The sequence below is a fragment of the Dermacentor andersoni genome, chromosome 4, assembly GCF_023375885.2.
Source record: "Dermacentor andersoni chromosome 4, qqDerAnde1_hic_scaffold, whole genome shotgun sequence".
Lineage (NCBI taxonomy): Eukaryota > Metazoa > Arthropoda > Arachnida > Ixodida > Ixodidae > Dermacentor > Dermacentor andersoni.
In genome coordinates this window covers 67,721,554-67,739,534 of record NC_092817.1, presented here as the reverse complement: position 1 = coordinate 67,739,534, position 17,981 = coordinate 67,721,554, and the positions used below count along the sequence as shown (strand labels likewise).

The 17,981-nt window shown below is 42.7% G+C and overlaps 1 protein-coding gene across 2 annotated transcripts in view; it reads right to left on the bottom strand.

Annotated features, from left to right (window-relative positions):
* The window catches only part of LOC126536244 (KICSTOR subunit 2-like), a 58,670-nt gene that overhangs the window by 39,995 nt on the left and 694 nt on the right, over positions 1-17,981 (bottom strand). For both annotated transcript variants that reach the window (XR_008613674.2, XM_050183136.3), the window contains exons 3-7: positions 17,615-17,916; positions 16,614-16,751; positions 13,476-13,614; positions 3,863-3,955; positions 297-391 (exon numbers count right to left, since the gene is read on the bottom strand). Coding sequence is in view for 1 of the 2 variants with exons in the window: in XM_050183136.3 (XP_050039093.1) it covers positions 297-391; positions 3,863-3,955; positions 13,476-13,614; positions 16,614-16,751; positions 17,615-17,916 (767 nt within the window). In the remaining variant the exon portion in view is untranslated. The remainder of the gene's footprint in view (positions 1-296; positions 392-3,862; positions 3,956-13,475; positions 13,615-16,613; positions 16,752-17,614; positions 17,917-17,981) is intronic.

Here is a 17,981-nt window from a genome sequence, read left to right as displayed (position 1 = left end):
TAGCGCTGGATGCGTAAGCATCTAAGGGTAACAGCATTCCTGGCACAGCGCCAAATGTGCTGAGACAGTGTGTTTGACACTGCACCAAAAGTGATGTCTGCTGACACATTCGGTGCTAGACATGTGAAATCTCGTGAAAGTATCCCTGAAAGTGGTCAACTGAGAATACTAGGCCATGATTGCTGATGTCCTTCTAATGTTCACTAATGTGACACAGTATGGCCACTTTTCTGTCCCGTATCCAAAAATGCTCAAATGCAGCAGTCTCTTCAAGAAATACTCAATAGGTGTCATACCTCTGACAGTAGTCAATGGTCATCTTAGAGCCAAAAGTTTTCATCTCCTGATGTGTTGCCTGCCGACTCAGGATCTTGTAGAAGTAGAGAGTATACTGTAAAGAAAAAGTTATTCATGCTTCAGTTCAACAAGCAGTCACAATGTAAGCAGAATAAGAGGGAATAGTAATAATCTACAATAAAAGTCCGTTGGAATGAAGGTGAACAAAGAAAACATTTCTTGATAACACAAAATACGTAAGACACACACATGGGCAATGACTACCTATAAGGTATATTCATGGTACAAATCCAATAAAAATCCCCTCCCCCGCACATATACACATTCACAGTGTGCAAATTAGCAGTCATGCACATAGTCTGTTTTGTGTCGTATCAAAAAGCACTTTCATGTTTTTTCCAATGTATAAATCAATCAGCCCAAGTTAGCGCTCTGTTGTCGGTCGAAGAAAATTCACGAGATCTTGGAAAGTACTAGCTAATTGAGTATTTATTTTAGCAATGATGTCTACATGCAGGTTTTTACAGAACTTAATTCAGCATGTTGTAAAAAATTATAAAGTGATCTTGTAGTCTATAGCCCTTGCGCATTGAGTGTAGCAGACATTAATATTAAACTGGGGGAATGTGTAAAAAACGAACTAGGGTCTGCTCTGAAACAAATGATAGCTTTAGGCAGACACTGCTGCTGCACCTGATTTCTTATTTAGCTGGCGAAGCTATGGCTACATCAAGAAAGTGAAGAACCATTCCACTTCCAAGCCACCAAGGCAGACAGGATGAAGGCCATTACAGGCTGTATGGTTTTCCATGATTATTACAGCATGTGCGCTAATGAAAGAGAACAGTTGAAAACACGACATACAACAGTGACTGAGAAGGCTAAAGATACTTTTTTGGAAAACACTTCACTACTTGTTCAGTTTGTTGAACTCAAATTATTTGCAATGTGCTACTGTGCACAGCGATGTTCTTGCCAGAAATTACATAGTCTTCTTTAACTGAAATCTTTTATTCAAGTGAAACAGCATCTCTTACACATTCAAAATTCAATCAAATAATAAATATATGTAAGTTGGTTATGCCAGAAATTATAATACTAACAATCCGCAGAGGGGTTCGAGTAAATTATGCAACCTATTTGTATATTTCGATGCAGAAAAAAGGCAATTTCAAGAAAATTACATCTCTAGTGCCCAATGAATTTCTATGGTATGAATGGAAATGTAGTCTACTTCATTGGTAAGTTGCTTGGTGTTAAGAAATCATGAAATATTTGCAACCGCCTGTGCATTCTATGAATCAGTCCAGCTATTATACGGCGATTCACTGTTCCTCACAAAACAGCATCATATGGCATGTATAGAAAACTCCATGGCTGCTCAGATGTTAACGTGCTGCATAGTACATTAGGATAAAAGTAATGAAGCCAGAAAAATATCGTGCATTGAGATACAAGTAACAAAGTTGACGAAGAAGTCGCAGGCCTGCACGGCACATGCTGCACAGTCACAGCATAAGCTGAAGGAGCGGTTCCATAGGAGAGTGTCATAAACTGCTTGAAGACGGTGACTGCAAGTACTGAACCCCAACATTGCCTGGGTGCAGCCATGTGCGTAGCTCTACAGTTCACTTCTTCAGCAGCAGGTCATACCTTGCAAGGAGGCGGCATAATATAATAATATAATATAATATTTGGGGTTTTACGTGCCAAAACCACTTTCTGATTATGAGGCACGCCGTAGTGGAGGACTCCGGAAATTTTGACCCCCTGGGGTTCTTTAACGTGCACCTAAATCTAAGCACACGGGTGTTTTCGCATTTCGCCCCCATCAAAATGCGGCCACCGTGGCCGGGATTCGATCCCGCGACCTCGTGCTCAGCAGCTCAACACCATAGCCACTGAGCAACCACGGCGGGTGGCGGCATAATGTGTACCAAAGAGTAAACACAAGTATTGAAACTATGCGGAGCACATGTCCCATCCCTTGACATGTGGCATGATACAATGCAACTGCTACATGTTGCGACACCTGGTAGAATACAATGCAACTGTAATGCAAAGTTTGCATGTATTGGTGCTACGCGGCCCACACCTCACATTGCATGACAAGTGGTACAATACAATGCAACTGATACATGGCATGCTACCTGGTGCCTCGTGTAGACTCGTGTAGACTCGTGTAAGGGCTGCACCCCAAACTTGGCAGCCAAAAATTTGGAATAGAGAGATTACATCGGTGATGCAATTGCGTTTGGTGCCCCGATGCTGTGCGCACGTATTGGCAAATTTTCGCACAGTGCACAATTCCAGGTGCCCCTAATAGATAGCGAGAGCTGCGCGTTGACCTCTGATGAAATGGTACATTCGGGGATCCAGGGTGTGCAGTAGTCGCTGGCTGCGTCGGCACCATTTTGGCCAATGGGTTCGATTCCATGTAAGGAGCCACATTTTGTGAAAATCGCAAAAAAAAAAAAGAAAGTGCTGCCCCTATAAGAGTCTGTATGGTAGCATGCAACTACAATGCAAAGTGTGCATGTATCGACGCTACGCGGCACATATCTCACATTGTGTGACTCCTCACACGCTACAACGTCTGCACAGGGCACGTTTCCGCGGCTGCTAGCAAGCGCTAATGTGGCGCAGTTGAGAGCAGCTGACCCGCATGCAGAGGGCCAGGGTTCAATCCCGGTGGGAAATGGGTATCTTTTTCTCATTTCTGGTGGCAGCTGTGAGGGACACCGACAGCGGTAGACAACATCAACTGAAACAGCTGCTTGATTGAGCCCATAACAGCTTACGAGCTCACAGATGAGATTGTGATACAACATGCCAATACTACATCAAAATAGTACAGCCAGTGCTGCAACACGGACAGCACGGACGATTTGAAGTGCCATGATTTGGAAAAAAAGACAGCTTATACACGATTTTTATTTTTTCTCAAATAGGCACTCCAAACATGAAGTGTACCTCCCTACAAGTACCATCCTCAAACAAGAATACATATATAGTAAACACAGGAATTAAGGCCATCCTCACTTTATAACTGAAGTAACACAACAAATGGAAGCAATGTGTGAAATTCCGAGGCACTCAACAACCATTAAATGGAGAAGCTTTTGATTGAAGCGACCTGTCATGACCTAATTTCTAGACTTCATATTGCTTTTAATATTCTCCTTCTGGAAGCGAAGTTACAAGTTATGACTGTGCAATGTGTACAATTTACGTGTGCATGCGTGCAGACATTTCATTGCAAGAATTTAGGTTTAGGACAATGCTGGGACTTCCTGTGCAAGGTCTACAGCTCTTGTTACAAACAACTTATTTTTAATTTTCTTTCACTTTTCTTCTATCCGTAAGCGAAATGAAGCAGCTGCCCAGCTGACCCCACAATATGTGACTGTATCTTCTTGTTTTGTTTCTTGTTTGCAGTTCAATAAAAGAAATGTCTTCAACAGAACACTCAGAGAAAGTAATTGTGTCGAAAAATTGGATCTGCTGTGGAAAAGAGCTCAATAGTATTTATTTTCTCAAAGTGAGCTCCTGTATCAGCACTGACCTTTCCAACCATGAAGGCATTCAGTTTGTTGACCCATGTTACCAGTTGTGGAAGCCTGTCAGCTCGCAGCAGGGATGAAGCTGTTCGACGGTTCTGCAATAGATTTGTAAAATAGGAAATAATCTGAGCAGTTTCTCATGAAACCATGTCGTGCCTGCTAACAGTCCTCAATAGTCAAGAGAAATATGAAACTTTTCTGCTCACAAACAAATGGCTGGTTGCTATAAGGATGGCCAGATATATTGTTTAGCCATTGTTTACATGGTGAATATGGATACGAATACTGCCAGAAGAAAATGAAAGAAAATGAAAGGAAGTAACAGGCTAATAACACAGTGTTGCATCTTTTATGAATTTAAGAGGCACTAAAAGTTTGACCCGATCTTTTTCAATTGAAGGGGTCCTAAACTGCTTTCCAAGTTAATTTGTTTTTCAATGGTGGGGCTAAGGCACTGCTTCATTACTTACAATCAAAGCAATAAAACCTTTCTGCCTGCTCAAAACCACACCTTCTCATAATCCTTACACTAACACCTGATCACATGTGGCCTCCAAAAATATAAAGAGGCATGAGTTTGCACCAGGGTGAGTTGTCTGAGTGCTTTCTTTCTTTTTCTTCTTTTCTTTTTTGCAGCAAAAGCTTATTGGGAATGCTTTGCCATATCTACAATGGTCTGATGCTGGTATTCACAGGCTATAAGGAGGTGTTCAGTACAGCACAGATACCAGCCATAATGGAGACAATATAGTACAGCCAAGGAAAAATGCAAGTGCATGTGAAAAGAGCCATCTGCATGAAGCAAGTTACCACGATTGCCCGCAATTGAAGAGGCACACATTTATAAGGCATTCAGGCAAGAAGACAAAAGCAAGACAAGAATCATTATTCACTGCATGCACTCAAAAAGTCAACATGCCAAACTATGCAAGGTTAGGCACAAGATTTCAAGGGGAACAGCTTAGCTGCCTGCAATTTGCACATGCCATTGTTTGGTTAAAGGTGGGAATGACCTGCAAGAAAATACTAAGTATCTGAACCACCAAAGTCTAAAGGTAGGTTTGAAGAATAATGCACTGAAAATGTTCAATATGGCTAATAGTAACAGCACGATGAAAACAAAAGAGAGCAGCGCTACGCAAGCATTGACTATCAACTGAAAATTAACTGGGCAAAAGGGGCTTAATATACACATCCAGCTGCACAAGCCCCTGCAAGCCAACAAGAAAAGCATGACAAAGAATTTGCAATTAGATCAGTTAGGACAAAAGAAAGAAACAAAAGAAAGAAGAAAGGTGTTAAAAAAGAACAGTGAAACCAGTGTGGTATGCAACTACAGTAAACTCTCAGTTGTACGAACGTCGGTTTATAGAATATTTCAGAATAACGAACTTTTTAAAAATCCCCGGCAGTTTTCTTATAGATTCTATGCAAAAATGTTTCACTTAAACGAATTTCGGAACAGTCAATATTTCAGTTTAACGAACTTGCTCAGAGGACCAAGGCTTATTTTTAACGAAGTTTTGCACCCTGCACTGCAGGCGCAACCGATGCCCGCCCTCATCAAACTGCCGCTCCAGCGGCAATGTAACGTCGCTGGCGCTACAGCGCCCCTGGGGCAAAGCAGCGGCACGGAAACAAACGGCAACGAGGCATGGCCTCCGAGATCGCCCGCGCAAAATGAGCAAGCGTGTAATCTTGGAGGGCATGAACAAAGTAGCATCGCTGGCGCTTACAATGCCGCCAGAGCAAAGCTGCGATCTATCACACCACAAACCACGTGGTGTGTTTTTTTCCGACCGTCTAGTCGTGGCATTGTCGACCGTCTCTTTCTTTCCAGTCTCGTCGGTTCCGCGTGTGCACACAAAGGCAGCATTATAACTGTTATGCACCTTGTACTTGATATGTACAAATTCCATTTCACACATTTCTAACACTATGGATGCCATGTCTTTTGCTCCATGAATTGCACTTTAACCTTTTGACTCTGTATGCCATGTCTTATGTAGGTCTAGTGAATATTCAGTTTAGTGAACTTTCAGTTAAGTGAACTATTTCATTCGGTCCTTTGAAGTTCACTCAAGTGAGAGTTCACTGTATATCAGCAATTTCAGTCATCTAAGAAGGAGAAAAATATTTGTTTTTGAGAGCTACTTAAGGCTGACTCGCACAACTTGAGCTTGACTTTTGTGTGCACTAAGCTGCACTTATTTTGCCTGTGAATTGATCCCATGGCAAAACAGTATTTTTGTCGGTGCAGATTCTGCAATACATCCACAGTCGCAGGAATGCATTGACAAGCGGGGTGCCGAATCAAAATATTTTTGGGTTCGGTTCGGGTTCACGCTTGTTAATTTGGTTCAGGTTCAGCTCCAGGGCTAGAATAAAAACGTTTTGAACCGGTTCATTCGTGTGACATCAGGTTCAAAGAAGACAAAAAAAAAAGAAGTTTGCATGCCCTCTGGTTGAAAACAACACAATGCTTTTGGAGAAATCTAGAATTTCCCTTGGCTGCCAGCTGTGTAAAACTACAGCACACTGTTTTCTTTCCCGTGAGCATTAACATTAAAACAGATTACCACAAGAATAATGCGCTGTCACAATTGTGTCAACGGGTCAGAATTTGTACAGTCAGTCAGTTTTGCAATGCCCTGTGTGCCTATACAATGCTTTACCGCTGTCACACCTTCCTCAAATTTTCTCTTTCATTGGATTCTTGAAGTTTCCTGCACTCTGTCTATAATATATAAAATCAACCAAATACCTAGTCTACTGTTAACTACCCATGTGTTATGCGTTTATTTTATTTTGATGAAATAAGGCAGCTAGTTCTAAGAAAACATGTACGTAAGACAGTAAAATGGACTGCTGAGCTAGTTGGTACATGTTCAGAGCTGAAAATCGAGCACAGAACAAGACAGGATGGGAGAGGCAGAAAGACAGGTGTTCTCGACTCACAACTATGCATCCCTCACAACTTGCGTGGAATTCACCTGTGATGCGGCGTAGGAATATGCATTGTATGGAAGTGAGTTTTGAAGTGAACTGAGAGATCGAAACAACCAAACAAGTCATTATGATATAAAAGGCATATGTCAACTGGGGATAATGCATTTTCCAAAAACATGTGAGTAAACTGGATCAAAGAATTTCAGATTTTGTTCAGAGGTAGTTTAGATGTTCAGTAAAGGGTTGCACAAAAAATAATGACGAGAATTTTCATTTTTTGTTCACATTTGAGAGGGTAGCACAATTTAAAAGAACGGTGGGGTTGCGAATTTGTGTAATTATTGGCTTGGCTATTGGGGAAGAATAGGAAGCATAATTTTCTGTGCTGGTGGTGACTTTTGTATAACCCACCCAGCCGGCAATAAGATGGTCTTGCATGGCCTTGATTCTTAATCAAGGTGGTTGGTTGCGGAAATGAAAACTCCTGGTTGTCGGTGTATACCGGGAGACTTAAAGGCTATGGGGAGACTTAATGGGGGAGACTGGGGCTGTATAGGGGAGACTTAAAGGCTATGAATAATATTTCATAGTCAGGGAGTTATTACCGAGCGCTCAGGACTTCCAATTGAAGGTGTGGCTTGAGAGTGTTCAATGAACAGTGTTGAAGGAAATAGTTTATTAACTGGCAAAGGTATTTAGAGTAGTTAGGAGAAACTAATAGTGTGGGATACCAAACGCTGTCGAAATCCCCTTTAAAGTATAGAGAAATGAGTAAAGCTTTTCATCTTTCATTTCTCTAAGTGTTTTACGGAGCGCATACAAGGTGAGAAGCACACTTTTTCCATGTATAAAACCAAATTTATTAGGATGGAGTAAATCACTAGAGTATAGAAAATAGTATCGACAGGAATTTAGAAGTCATTCAAAACTAGTGTCAAAAATGGATTTCATTGAAATAGACCAGTATGCTAAGAGGGTGGTTGGCTAGGTGTTGCTACAAAAACAATGCAACCTTTTAGCCATCGAATAGGGAAGTTTTAAACGAGAAAAAGAAAAATGTTGTTTGCTTATGAAAAAGAATTTCCAACAAGTAAGCCCCTCCTACCCCTCTGGGAAACCCAAGGTTATTGCATGTTCGATTTCTCCAATGTTGAAAAGCATGTTGTTAGATTGTGGTGAACCAACCTACGACTGAGAGTGTCAAAGAGGTTATTCATTAAGAGGGTAAAAGTTGGCTAGACATTGTTTAGCTGAGGTGCACTTCTCCGTGTGCAGAAAAATATTCCCTTGGCAACTGAGTGGCTGAAAACTTGCGTGGTTAGCTTCACCCACATTTTAAGCATATGTGAAGGATTGACATGACAGTACATCAGCTTTGGGCACACCCCAAGTTCATCTGCATTTTTGGTGTCTGCCACAGAAAGTGCATCATAACATGACCATTTCACTAGCCATCCATTTACTTTCAAAGTCTTCTTGTCATGGAGATGATTCCTAATGTACTTGAATAAATTAGGTGTGTCTGCCACGACATACACTTTTATTGAGGCATCTAGTGGATGTTCAAAACCATTAACAAGATGTCCTAGAGCGCCATTTACTCCGCGCTGATGCGGTGATGCGCCTGAGTGGTTGGCCCTGCTTTTGTCGAGCAGCTTGCCGACAGGCATGGATTCTGAGAGTACCAGATAGACTACTGCATGCAAGACATATATCTACTCCCAATAACAACAATGGGCATCTTTTATGCCTCCATTTACTCTGGCAGTGAATAAAGGCACATTCAAGGGCCACAGAAGAAAAGCCCTTCGTACTAGGTGTTCCACTCCAAATGTGTAAGTTGTCAACGGTTTTTAGAACATCCTCAACCTGGGATGTCGACCCAGCAAAATTATTAATGCCTACAGCACTGCATTCAACCGGCTTGCTGAATATATACACTTGCACAGCCATGTAACTTTTCACATGCAGGCTTTCAGTTAAAAAGCACACATGCACAGTCACGTGTGCACAGCAGAAAGACGTGGAACACAAGGTCACAGAACCCTCCCACATCGATGCGATGTACCACAACGGAAGGTGTCAGAAGGCACAGAGTTTATGCTATGTAGAAAATTTTTTTGAATGGTGATGAAGTGCAGAAGTCACTTGCTCCAACGACATCGCTGCCCTCGCTGAATTCGCCGTCTGCATTCTGAGCTGTTGCTGTTTCTGGCAGGGTTTCAACCCCGGTACCGCCACTGCTTGTCCCACGTGTATATGCAGAGGAAGCTGCACAGCAAGCTTGCCGTCTTGACTGCTTGCGAGGACTTTTCACCTTCTTTGAAAAGTAACTCGGCACTCCTTCAAAAATAGATGGCAGAGCATCCTTGGCAAGTCCCGCTCTCCTGTTGCCCGACATCCGAACGCGGCCGTCAATAGCTGTGGACCATGTTTTGAATATATAGGGAGGAGCGAAATGTTTTTCACAAACATGGCCTGTGCATTGCAGTACTCGGTCTTTGTGAGGGATCGTCCGTCTCCAAGCGTCAAGCCTGGCTTGGTCATGCAGCGGCGTAAAAAGCGATAACTTCTCTTTACACGACTTATAACCCGTGGTGCAGTATGGTACAAAGCACTTTCCCATTGCAAAGCACACCAATACATTAACAATGAAACACATTGAAGCGTAAACACGTGTGTGCGCGATCACAAGAGCAGGAAGAGTGGGGAGGGCCGGTGTGGATGGAGGGGCTTTAGGCGGGCACTAGTTTCACGCGCCACCTCTTGAGAGGTCTCCAGACCGGAATTTAATTTTCCTCTCCCCACGAAGAGTTGCCTCCGCGCCATTCTCTTACCCAACCTATTCTTAGAACTTGGTGTGACGTCACAAATCTCAAAGTATTTTTTTTTGTATTTGGGTTTTTGTGGCTCAGTAAAAGACCTTGAAAATTGTTAACTTCTGTCTTTGGCTACTTTAGAATACAATGAAGTCCACCTTTATCAATAAGAAATAACTAGGCCCAAGTAGACGGTGTCAAAATCGACGTCACAGCAAGCTGGTGCAAGAACTTCGAGGCAGCTTCAGAATCCCCATTTCTTTCTTGCATCTTTTCTTGGTTATCAAGACTCTTCCCATGGTGATTTTTCTCTTTAGTGTCCCTTTAAGCTGTATAAGCTGTAACTGCTTGTTGTGTACTTCTCAGATAAGATGCGTAAGCTTTGGTATTCAGTAAGTACTAGAAGCTCAATTGTGCTCTGTAGAGTGGTAATTTGGCCGTCTGTCAAAACTCTGCCCTTTCCTCTGTGGCTCAAGTTCCGGCCATTAAACCAGTGCAACCACTGCTGTATCCATGACTCCGAACTTTGCTCAAGCGGCAGAAGAAAAAAAAATTTGGCACAGACAGTTCTTACATGTGGGAATGCGAAAGCATTAGAGTCCCTTTGGTGAAATGTTCTCGATTTATATTCTTCCACATGCATTAGAGTTCTTTCTGCTGATTCGGCATCTATATTTGCATATATATTGGGTACAGACAGGCTCATTTCATACACTCAAGACGTGGTGCCACCTACTCCCCATTGGCTTTGCCATCATGTGCCCAATCACACACATACTAGGCACACCTTTAGTCAGCCTGAACCGCGGAGCTGCCGTGGCGTCAGGGAAGCACGCTCGTCTCATACTTCGGAAGCCGTGGTTCAGTTCCTAACCAGACCAATATGTACCAAATTTTCTTTTCAATGACATTAATTTACTTTGTTTGCAGGAACCTCTGTGAGAAATCTGATGTCCATCTGAGCATTTTTGACCTGTTTTAATCTTTGCGCCGTCGCTCATTTTTGGTCATGCCGCTGCCACTGATGGATTTTTGCGTAATGGGGTGTATAATGCTTTCGCACTAATTAATCATGAGAGGTAGAAGGGTTTATGGCATTAAGGGGACATTTAGACTCGCATGGCATTTCATTTCAGGCCTCTTCCTGGAGCCCTCTACCCGCCGTGGTTGCTCAGTGGCTATGGTGTTAGGCTGCTGAGCACAAGGTCACGGGATCGAATCCCAGCCACGGCGGCCGCATTTCGATGGGGGCGAAATGCGAAAACACCCGTGTACTTAGATTTAGGTGCACGTTCTCATAATCAGAAAGTGGTTTTGGCACGTACAACCCCATAATTTAATTTTGGAGCCCTGTGATGCTCCTGCCTCATGGCGGCTTTCTTATTTATTCATTTATTTATTTCCAGTACCTGCAGCGCCCGAAGGCATTCTTGCAGGGGGGAATACACAGTTACATAAGCTCGATAAAATACAGAACTGAGCAAACAAAAACAACACAGCAATAGAAAAGTTCACGCCGCTATAAATTCAACAGAAACGCTCTGAACGATGCTTCAGTGCGACAATCAGCAATTTCTTGTGGTAGCTGATTCCACTGCGATATTGTGTGTGGAAAAAATGAGTGCTTGAAGACGATTGTTCTACAAATAATTTCTCTTATTTTTAAAGAGTGGTCACTTCTGCGAGATAAGAAATGAGGAGGCAAAAGGTAAGTTTCTTTATCTATTTTAACCATACCGAAATAAATTTTAAGAAGCATTTCTAATCTCATGTTTTCTCTGCGTGTGCTTAATAATTCCCACCCCAAGCTGTCCTTAATAGTGTTTCATTGGTCATGCTTCGTGGTTTCGCTGAACTGCAGAATGTGCCAAGTACCTCTTTTCGTGTAACGTGAGTGTAACTTTCCACACTTGGTGCACACAAAGTTGGCACATTGCCAAACCACTATGGGAGGAACTGCGCACAGCCTCCCCCGACAGGAGCGATGTAGACAATGGCAGCCCTAACACAAATGCAGAAAGAAACCCATGTCTGCTAGTTGAAGAAACTGCATAGGTGGTGGATGTTATGCAGTTATTAGTCACAAAAACAGTACTACTGTACTAAAAAAGTTGTGTCCCTAGGTGAATGAGATCGATGTGTATTGTAGAGTTATCTTCAAGTCTAAACTGACTCAAAATTTTCATGTAGACCTGCTGAGGTTAAGTGATTGTCACGTTCTGCTGCTGAACCTCATGGCATGGGGTTTTGTTGAACATAACTCATCCAAACATCATGGAAATTGGAGGTAACCTCAAGCCACACTATGACTGTGCCGTTGAAAGCTGGAAGCAGGCTGCATCGGCCAGTCATTCTATATTCCTGCTGTGCTTCGCAGCATTCAACGCAGGAGCCTGGTCCCCTGCTGTCACTTCTCTCAAAATACGGACACATGTAAAGTTTGTATGTGGCATGCGAGATGGCCAGTGGTTTTAACAGGTTCACTGCTGCGGCACTTATTCAAGTGCCAATTCCTATGAGTGGTCACCCACCAGTCATCATAATATTTATCCGGTGTGTCGTGGCCCACAAGCGAGTCTCCAGGGGGATATCTGTCTGTGCAACTTCCCAAGAATGCAGAGAGATTGTGCTACAATGTGTCAAATCAGAAGCAGCAAGAATTTTTCCTCTCTTTGATTCGTATAGCGGAGATGTCACTTATGCACTGGAGAAAGGCATGCACAGCCTAAGAGGGGGAATAGCACCATAGCGTACCAGTGCACTATGTGATAGTGAACGAGTTGAAGGAACACAAAGAACGATGGGATTTAGTGCGAGCACGCAGGGCATGCCGCTTTATACGACAACCAATCACCAGATCACACAACTTTTTGAAGAAGAAGAAAGAGCCTGACAAGTGTGGAATACCATGCGGAGGAGAGGAGAGGGAGGTTGAAAAAGACGGACGCAGGGGCACTGAGTTGAGAAGTAATGCTGTCGGTCCAGTTACAGGCTCAAGTTCCAGGACTTCTACCAGGCCAAGGTAACCATCCAGAAGAATGTTCGAGGCCACCCTGTGGCTTCGACACTTTCTGACCAGTGATCTCCAGCATTGCAGGCATTATGGGCCTGAATGCAAGCAAAGCATTGCCCGCCAGTCTTGCCATCCCTTGGGCATGTTTCGTACTATCATCAAGTGTCTGCAGCAACCCATACACACGAGACCGACACCCTACCTCTTCACTCGCACTTCGCAAGTACGGGCGACTAGTACAAATTTTACGTAATGTTGTTAACCTTTTTTAGAACATTTAAAGTCGCATATTTGATGCCATTTGTGTTAGTAAATTTAGCTTGTGTTATATTTTCTGCTTTTTGGTTTAAATTCACATTTTCATATTAAAACTGGCTTCATTGCCTTTTTACCCACACTGAGGCATAATAGAAAACTTAAACTTTGCAATTCTAGCTATGCGGTGGGGTAGTCACCCTCACATACAACTTGATTGAACATATCATCACACCATATCCCATTCATTCTGTCAAGTGGCTGATATGCTCGGCCTTCAGTGACATGAACACAGTGCGTCTTGTGAGCATTGCAATGAGCTGAATGAACAGTCAGTGACTTGCAGCACCATGTGATTGACCAACTACCTGTGATTTCAGTGATGTATAGAGGAGTCATGTTCAACACGTCTGAAGACATGGTTTACTTGGTGCATCTGAACTGGTTTACTTTTAATACTTGTTGTGCATGCAAGGTTATTAAACAAGTATTGTGATCAAGGAGTCAGTAGCTATCTAATGAAGCAAAAAAAGCAAAACAATAACTATCTGTCAGTAGTCTTTCAAGACTGCTACTTACTTCAGGTAATAGGAGGCTGGCATTCCACTCTCCCAACCTTGCATGGGCCTCTTTCAGGTGAAGCAGTGCTTGCAGAAACTGCCACTGGGACAACAGAACCTGAGCCTCAAGCAGGTGATGCAGCGCTTCCATCTCCATGCTGCACATAAAAAAAAACTCATGGGGAAGCCTGTCAGAGTGCACGGAAGCTCAGATCGAACTCAAAGAAGTCAGGTTCCTGCAGTAAGATCACATATGCAGCATTACTGTGTGGAGGCCTGCTAAGCAAGCAGCTGAATTTGTCATAAAACTGAAGGCAGTTAGCTCTATCAGAAAGATGACAGTTGATGAAGTAACGCTGTATATCAGGGGCACTATTATGTTAAGCTATTATATTCTTAGTTCACTCCAATCTCCTGATGTCAAAGTAACATAAACGCCAAAGCAAGCATGGGAGGTCACCAGCAAGGTTGCTTCAACAGCACAATCAAACACTCTTTCATTTATAGGAGGTGGCTTTTGCTTAGCTTCAAAGAGAATAGCACTGCCTACTGCGACAAGTTATCCTTATTTTATTGGCTGATGAGAGGCAAGGAGCGCAGAGAAGAGGAGAGTGCTTCAGTGGTGCCGAGCTAGCACAGTGAAAGTAGATAACTTGGTTAGGAGAGTGGTGCCGGCATCTCCAATTGGTCTGCTTACCCTTGCTCAGCTTGCAGTGGCTCATTGGTGGTTGCAGTGGTGTGCAACATGGCATTAAATATTCCACCTGAACGGATGCTTCGTGAAGAAAATTTGGCAGAGCAATATTGTATGCCTGCCGAAAGGGTTCAGCAATGTTATACTGCTGCCACACAAAATTGTTATTGTGTGCAAAGATATCGATTCTTGTTAGCCACTCCAAGTACTTGGCACTGGAGTGATCAGTGGACAGCCAACTTCTATCATTTCCAGAAGGGAGGCAGTCCCCAGCTATCCCAAGAAAGGTCTCAGTTTTGTTTGGCATATTAATGCGTCTTTAGTGCACACATACCACTTGGACATGGCGAGTTTCCATGGTTTTGATATGCTACATGACAGACAGGCAAACTAAGTGTGGCCCAAAAACATTTTCACCAATTGCAGATGCTTAATGGTGACAAAGCCGTTAAATCGGAAATAAATGTTTTTTTTCCCCAGCCTAATCATGCACAATCAGTGCGTAGACATCATCTTGAGATGGAGACTTCACGGTTTTCATGACGTCTCGTGACAGTCAGTGGGTGTGTCCTCAATAACATTTAACTAATCGTGGAGGACTAACAAAAGAAAGTGAATAGAAACAGATTGGAATAGCTTTACTGTATGGTACCTCAGGTGAGGCAAGTGCATTAACTCGTCCAGCAACCCAATGCTTAGAAGCAGCATATTTCATTTTGTTTGCAGCAGTGATGTCAGGAAGCAAATAAATAAATGTTGACAAGTTGAGCCTTTTTGTCATCATATTCAAGAACCTTTACTTAAAGGGATTGACAATCAATTTTCTTGGTACCCATTTTATTCAGTGCAATGGAAAGCTTACTAGTCAGTGTCTAATCACGAAGTGGTAACACGGAAAATGCCATGGAACATACTTTATCAGGATTTTTTGATCTGCAGTGAGGATGTAGTTGTTCACTGGAAGAATGCTGAAAATGGTGACAGGCTAGTGTAATAGCAATTATACGCTGGCATTAGTGGGAGGCAGACGACAAGTGCGACCGCAGCTGTGAGAAAGTATTATTTTGTTTATCAAGTCGATGTTCCTGCGATTAATGTTTTCCCAAGTGTTGAAGTATTTCTGCGATAATAGCTATGTGTTTTCATGGTTTCCCATCCAACTGCTTTGGTATTTAAACATTCAAAACAAAACGAACCAGATTAAAAACGAAACGATGCTTTTACATGTGATACGCAGTTCAACGTGTTGCCATAGCCATGCATGTGCTTTTGATTTCCAAAGCATAAAATAAAGCGCGAGTGTCTAATAATACACCAACTGCAATTTTAAGCAATAATTATGCTGTACTTAATGACAGTCGAATTACGTACAGTAATCGTAATCTCATAGAATATATCTAAAGTACCCAAATTTCGTTGCCAGGCCTCACCACTTACTGGTTTTTGAGGCTTTCTTTGCCAATTTAAATGTACAATTCCTACTTAAATTGCTAACAGCATGCTGGATTCTATCATTGTATAACATGGTCATTTCATTTCGATAAACATCTCGCAACACATTCTGGCCACTTGTCAGTCCCTTTAAGAACGTTGACATGCTGACATAGGGAGAGCAAGCACTTCACTTGCACAAACTAAAGCTGTGCTGATCGTGCATTACAGCGAGTGGAAGTCTATGGTGTCGAAAGGAAAATTGTCATCCACCTAACTGTAGCCCCAAGCTACAAAGGACACCCAACACAGGTTTCTCAAAACACAAAGCTTTGCAGTTGAAGAGAAATCTGTCTGGTCCGAGGATCGAATCACGGACCAATGCATTTCTGGGACATTCACTTTACCATCCGAGATAAAACCAGGAGGTTAGCTGATTGCATGGTAAGGCTGAATTAATGGACAACTCGAAACACAGGGACACTGAATATGGCAAATCAGTTCTGCAGAAGCCCACAAGGTGGAAAAAGGTTCATGAAAGGAAGGTTCATGACAATTTTCTTTTTCATGAACCTTCCTGCATCTTGTGGGCTTATGCAGAACTGATTTGCCAAGTCTATGTGGTGTATCACTTTTTCATCAGCATGCTGTTTAGGCAAGACAAAATACAAACAAGCCAATTTAGACTTCTTAGAAGCTTTATGTGCTCCAAGAACCATAAGTTGTGTCAGATCTTTGTTAAGGTCTTGGTCAACATGCTTCACCTATGTCTCATCTTCAGCATGCAAATGGAAGATTGTTGTCTCTGAGGTAGCTCTTTTGCATTTTTCTATTGCTGAGGTACAAGCATGCCACAAGTGCACATGTGACCTCTATGAAATGAACATCGTAAAAGCAACATCCTGAAGTAACTACAGACAATGGTTATTGATAATGCTACGAGAAGTGCTAATCCCTAGTTCGAGCAGTTCTGTGAGTGCTAGCTATCTAATATTGCCCTTGAAGGACAAAAGACAAACAAAAAGCGATCACCTGAATGATGACTTCAGTGGTGTCAAGATGGGATGATGAAAGAGCTTTTGATTTTGCAGTATGATATCATTCAGAGCAGCAGACAGCTCTTTGAACTTCATCATCTTACCAAGACTCTGAGAGTACAGCTTGTCATAGCTGTAAGCACAGTTAAGGTACAATACACTGGCCAAATGGCACAGACAATGTTTAAAGGGAAGCTGAAGAGGTTTTAGAATTGGAAGAGTTACGGTGGTTTTGAAGGCTGCCATAGTATAATTCAACTCCTGAAGTAATTTTCTTGATTGTGCATGTAGCAGCGCTGCAATCGCTGTTTAAATTTTCATTGAAGCTCCGCCCCTCTCGTGCACCAAGCGTAGCGGCGAAACATGGGGCGCGATGATGACGTCAATACAGGGGTCACGTGAGCGCTCTATTCGAATCACAGACCCCGCCAACACCTAAGACGACGCCAAGGTCGTCAGAGCCGTCAGAGCCTGTCAACCGATGCGCACCATCTCCCACAAACGCTGCAGCTTGTTTTTGTTAAATAAAGCGAGTAGCGGTGACTTTTGGCCTGTTAAACTAGGGTTTTCGTATTCAGGGGGCGAAAAACTTTAAGAATTCGCTGAAAGCTCACTTGAAAAGTGCTGCAGCTACCCTTTAAGGAGGTCGTCATTTCAATACTTGTATGTAAAGCAAACAAGAAATCGAGATATTACTAGCACATCATAGCACAACACATTTAAGACACAGAATCAAAGCAGGTGTGTTTGTTCTCATTTCACGAGTCCTTGTTTTTACTGAACTACACTCTCAAGCATTTATAATGACATATCAAAATCACGCTGCAAGCTTCGTAAAAGTACATTAGATAATGACAGCCGCTCACACAAAGCATAGAGACATACCTAACATGCTCTGTAAAAATGTTCTGTTGCATAAGCAGGCCTCTTTCCATGACTGATATATTGTACCCTTTTCTTTGAGAAGACAAAATAAACAACTCATTCTAAGGATACAAGTCAACTGATCTGGCACGGGCCACAACAAACGAGTGTAGCTGTCCACAGAGGTGACTTAAGAAAGCATCTAGGACAGGTGCCTGAGGTGATTGCGACATGTAAGATGTGCCACTCTGGAAGGAACCTATCACGAAGCTCGGACTCATCGAGCTCAAAGACATGGCCGATGGCGACGGTGTCATCATTGGTGAGCAGCTCGAAGGAGAAGGACTGCAAGAGACTGGTGTCGAACAAGACGCTTGGTCTTTCAGCCGGAGGAATTCCAGTCGCAGTGCCTCATACAGTGACTTCAGGGAAGTCTAAATGGTTTGGAAAAGCACAAAATCATGTAAATGACAGAAACAACAAACAGGTCACAGCAAAA